The 4,448-nt window shown below is 35.1% G+C and overlaps 1 protein-coding gene across 1 annotated transcript in view; it reads left to right on the top strand.

Moving 5' to 3' along the window:
* The window catches only part of LMBRD1 (LMBR1 domain containing 1), a 72,317-nt gene extending 69,048 nt beyond the window's left edge, over positions 1-3,269 (top strand). The window contains exons 16-17 of the mRNA XM_010003460.1: positions 2,611-2,702; positions 2,858-3,269. Coding sequence (XP_010001762.1) covers positions 2,611-2,702; positions 2,858-2,977 — 212 coding nt within the window. The 3' untranslated portion in view covers positions 2,978-3,269. The remainder of the gene's footprint in view (positions 1-2,610; positions 2,703-2,857) is intronic.
* The last annotated feature ends 1,179 nt before the right edge of the window (positions 3,270-4,448 follow it).

Below are 4,448 nucleotides of genomic sequence, written 5' to 3'. Positions count from 1 at the left end.
AATGCCGATGTTTTTAAAATTGTTATTCACAATGATTTGTAACTCTTCCCTAGGGAGCCATTAACTTCTGTATAGTTTGTGAAGGCTCACAAAAGACAGACTGCATTATCTGTAAATAAGTTCTCATCATTTGAGTTTTTGGTGCATGAAATTACTTTTTAGGCTTTAAGATTTATTTATCCTTCATCTTAAATGAGCTAATTTACTTCACAGAAGAAGGCTTTGCTTGAAAATATGAGTACATTGAGCCTAAGAATTTTCTGATTCATCAGAATGAAAAACTTCATCAGTCACCCTTTGCTTAAAAAAATTGTCTTTAATTGTGACTGTTTGGCTTTGTCACTTGGCTGGGACTAAGTAATATGCTGTATTCTTAAAGTGGTGGTGGTTACCTATCAGAGGCTTGGTAGCTTTCCACGTATACTCTTGTTCCAAAGAGTCAAGATATGTCAGTAATATTAGCAATAATTACCTTAATCCAGGTTATTCATTATAACTTTTTCTAAGTCCTATCATTTGGAGGAATAATTGGTTTAAAATGTCAGGTTATTTGGTAATATCTTCATCTGGAAGGAATAACTAAAATTTAGTTAGCTGAACTTGAGGCACATTCCATAGAAATTTTTTCTCAAGGTCAAACTGTTCTAAAATATTTACCATCATGTATTTAATCCAATTACTGTAGAGAGCCATCTGAAAGTCTTTTAGCTGTTTTTTAATTCAAGTAACCAGCTGGAGAGCTACAGATGGTGTTGACAATACTATCTGCAATTATGAAGCATCTTCAGTTCACTGGCATTTTTTACTGTCAGAAACTTCACCTTTTCTATGGGCATATCATTGTAGCAAATAATGGAGTGTTGGGTGGTGTGCTATTTGACAATTTTTCTCCTCTTAGGATAGGGTAAGTACTTACCTTGTAGGGTAGTTACTATTAACTGGTGTTAACAGTGCTGGGGAGCAGCTGAACCAAAACAGTTTTATCTGTATAACTGAGATGTAGACTGGAAAGCCAGGAAGGATTAGTTCAGCCAAATTCCTTCCTTGTTCATTCACTCTGTATGTGCTAGTGGAGAAGCATGTTTTCTCTAATTAAGCTGTTTTGCACTTCAATTATCTACAGAATGTGTCGGTCTGTGTGTTGCATTCTTTGTGTCTAGTAGTTGTGAAATCCCAGTTTAACTTTTTGTCTGCTGATGCTATGGAATGGATTTCAGAAATCAGTCTGCTGCATAAAGTAGTATTTAACTTAATGTTTTCAATTATTCTGTTAATTTTATAGAGTATAAGTAGTAGGAGAACTGTTGAAGGAATGGAATTATTTATCTTTAGATAGTCATTCCAGATGCTGTAGGGATTTGATTTGGGAGAGAAGGAAGGGATCATCTTGGCAAGGTCAGGCAGCTATCCTGAAAAAGAGCTATCCTTAACTCCTAATTTTCCTCGCCTCAGAAAATAATGAGGTATGTGATGTGGTATTGTTAAAGTAGTGCTTATCTACTGTGGAAGTTGACTCTTTAAATAAAATATTTATCTTCAGATACTGATGATTGTCAGCTCGCTAGCTTGTAATTGTAAAACTTTTAATATGGCTGCTAAAAGTTAAACTATGTAAACAGCAGCATATAACTCACAACTTCAGGAGGTGGCAAGTCTGTACTTTAACTGCACTTGGGGATATTTCCAAATATAGGCTCAGAACTGAGGGAAGAGTAGACAAATTCTGGGTTGCTTACTTTCTGTAGAGTTCAAATCATTTAGAATACCAGTTTCTTTTCTGAAATGGGCTTTAAGTGGGGTTTGAAGCATAGAAAATGAGAAAAACAGGAGATGACGTACCTTAGCATAAACTCTTTAGGAGAGATCAGTCAGCAGGTTCATGTGCCCTGTGGGCTGCCTTCTGACACAAACCCTCGAATGGGCCTCCGTGGCCCATACAAGTCTTTATCCTACCTGCCTGCAGTCTTAAAAATGGCTTGACAATTTGATTCTTAATGCCGTTGAAGTCTCTACTTTGTGATGGAGCAGAATAATAAGTATTTTTAGATGTTGCTGTATGTACATTGCTAGAAAGGGAGTAAGACTTAACCAGTACCGTTGGGGTACAAATAAGCACTCTGTGATCTGAATCACAAAAGGGCCCAGTATGTTGTGGGTGGTTTTGCCCACACAACTCAACATTGAGCTGACTTTGATTTTTACAAAACTTATGCAATCCTTGTACAGAGACATTTTTTCGAAGTACTGAAATGTGGGGGTTTTTTAGCACAGAATCTGCTTTGTATCTCTTCCTTATGGCTACAGTTTATTTAAAATGAGAGGTGAATAATTATCTGTGTCCTAACAGTAGTAGTTGCCATATCTGTAGGCAAAATTATACCTGATAGCAGAGAATTTGCCTGTGTAATTCTTCCCTTAGAGTTATCTGTTTTCATATTCACTATTCCTTAACAAATATCGTATTTGCATACCTGTTTGGTAAAGGACAGTGTATTTGGTTTAATGGAGTGCTGAATACTCTCTAAAACTGTCAAATTATTATCCTATAAATTAGAATGGGCTGATTTTTATTTGGTTAGTGTTAATAATTACTATTTGTTCTCCTTTTAGATCAGTGTATTGTTACCCGAACATACCTCTTTCTTCACAAATTTTGGTTCTTCAGTGCTGCCTATTACTTTGGGAACTGGGCATTCATTGCAGTAAGTAGCTTGATCACTGAATCAAGTTGGATAATTTGCAGTAGTTGTCACTGAATCATTTGCATCACCACACTGCCATTCAGTTCTACATATATTACCCTTGTATGCCTCTTAATTGAATAACACTAACTTTTACTACTTGTTTTAAATTTCAGGTCTTTTTAATTGGATTAATTGTTTCATGCTGCAAAGGCAAGAAGTCAGTCATTGAGGGTGAAGTGGATGAAGATGATTCAGATATGAGTGATGACGAACTGTCTGTTTACTACCGTTGATAGCCTTTTGCCTTCAAGCTGGAGAAATGCAATTTAAAGTCATGTTGTGAGTCATACTCATGTGGAATTGGTATCCAAATAAACATCCTTGCACCTGTAATAATAGGGGAAATAAGTGTACTCACTTAAAGGGGTAAAAAACTGAGTAACACTGGGTATTAGTGCTATAGCAGAACAAATACTGAAGCTGGGTTTGAATAATATATAGAAAATAACTAAATGTATATGTAACTTTCTGATGTATAATTTGATGAGCTGTTGTAACTTTCAGAATTAATGGTACTTTTCTGTTAACTTAGGCTTTCTTAAATACTTTGAAGTCTTAACTTTTATTTAAGCTCAAATAAAAATAGCTAAAATCCTGCAAAACAGCTTGTGTAAACATTGCTAGAAAGATTTGGATGAGGCTTACACTTTCACGAGGATGTGATTTGTCTTTTGCATTAGTTCTACTGGTGTTTCTGGGATTCCCATTTGAAAGTATAGCTAACAAGAGGCTGTCCTTAAAGTTTGCCAAAAATAGAAATTTTTTTTTTTTTCCATACTGTTATCCTCACTGAGTTACCATGGGAATCCTCAGGTAACTATAAGGTGGCTTTTGCTCTATCAAAGGAAATCACTAGTGTAAGTGACAATATTCAGCACTGTTGCAGTGGTTTAGTACAGTTCAGTTCTGCTAACACCAGGAGCCTGACTTAGTAATAACAACCAATGGGGAATAATTAAGACGTGATGGATTTTTAACTTATTTTTCTGTTAAGCAAATTGTCTGGTTTGAAACTTTCTTTCAATATTTAATGTAAATGTTGTCAACTTGTTTACAAGACAATATATTTATATAAACACAGTTCATAAATATTTTTGTCATTCATGTTGTCTTTGTAAAGTTGTTATTTTAGCTGCATAGTTAATGAGCTTTAATTCTAAGGCTGAAAAAATATCTTCAGATATCCTTTGAAACATTCTGAAAGAAAAATGTTTAAAACTACAAGTTTTTAAACTTGTAATGCTATCTGAAGGAAATTAGTCCATGCAAGCGCATGGAAATGTAACAGGTAATCTTTTTATAAGACTAAGTCTTAATAATTATTGAAATGTAAGGGAATTATTAATGTTCTGCTTGAATGTTTGCACACTCTTACTGATAGGTTTTTGTTCAGTTATTTCAAAAACAGTCTGCCTCTTCCTGCAGTACTTCAGAACAGTATGCTCTCAGAAGCTTCTGAAGTTTTAGTTGGTTTCAGTATTTCAAGAAGTTTTAGATGAGTTGCTTAGTTGATGCGTGAACACAGGGAACTGGTGTTGGGACTCTTACTGGAACAAACAAAATTTTGAAGTGTTTTAACAAGCCTTTTGTGCCGACTGCTCCAATAATAAACATTTCTATGTGGCAGCCTTGAAGAAAGTCTGATGCTGTAGCTTGATCATAAGCTGCAACTGTGCAGTCAAGTCTGCTCAAGCAATACCAATC

Source organism: Chaetura pelagica, unplaced genomic scaffold, assembly GCF_000747805.2.
Source record: "Chaetura pelagica isolate M959 unplaced genomic scaffold, ChaPel_1.0 scaffold150, whole genome shotgun sequence".
NCBI lineage: Eukaryota > Metazoa > Chordata > Aves > Apodiformes > Apodidae > Chaetura > Chaetura pelagica.
This window is presented reverse-complemented; position numbering and strand designations above follow the sequence as displayed.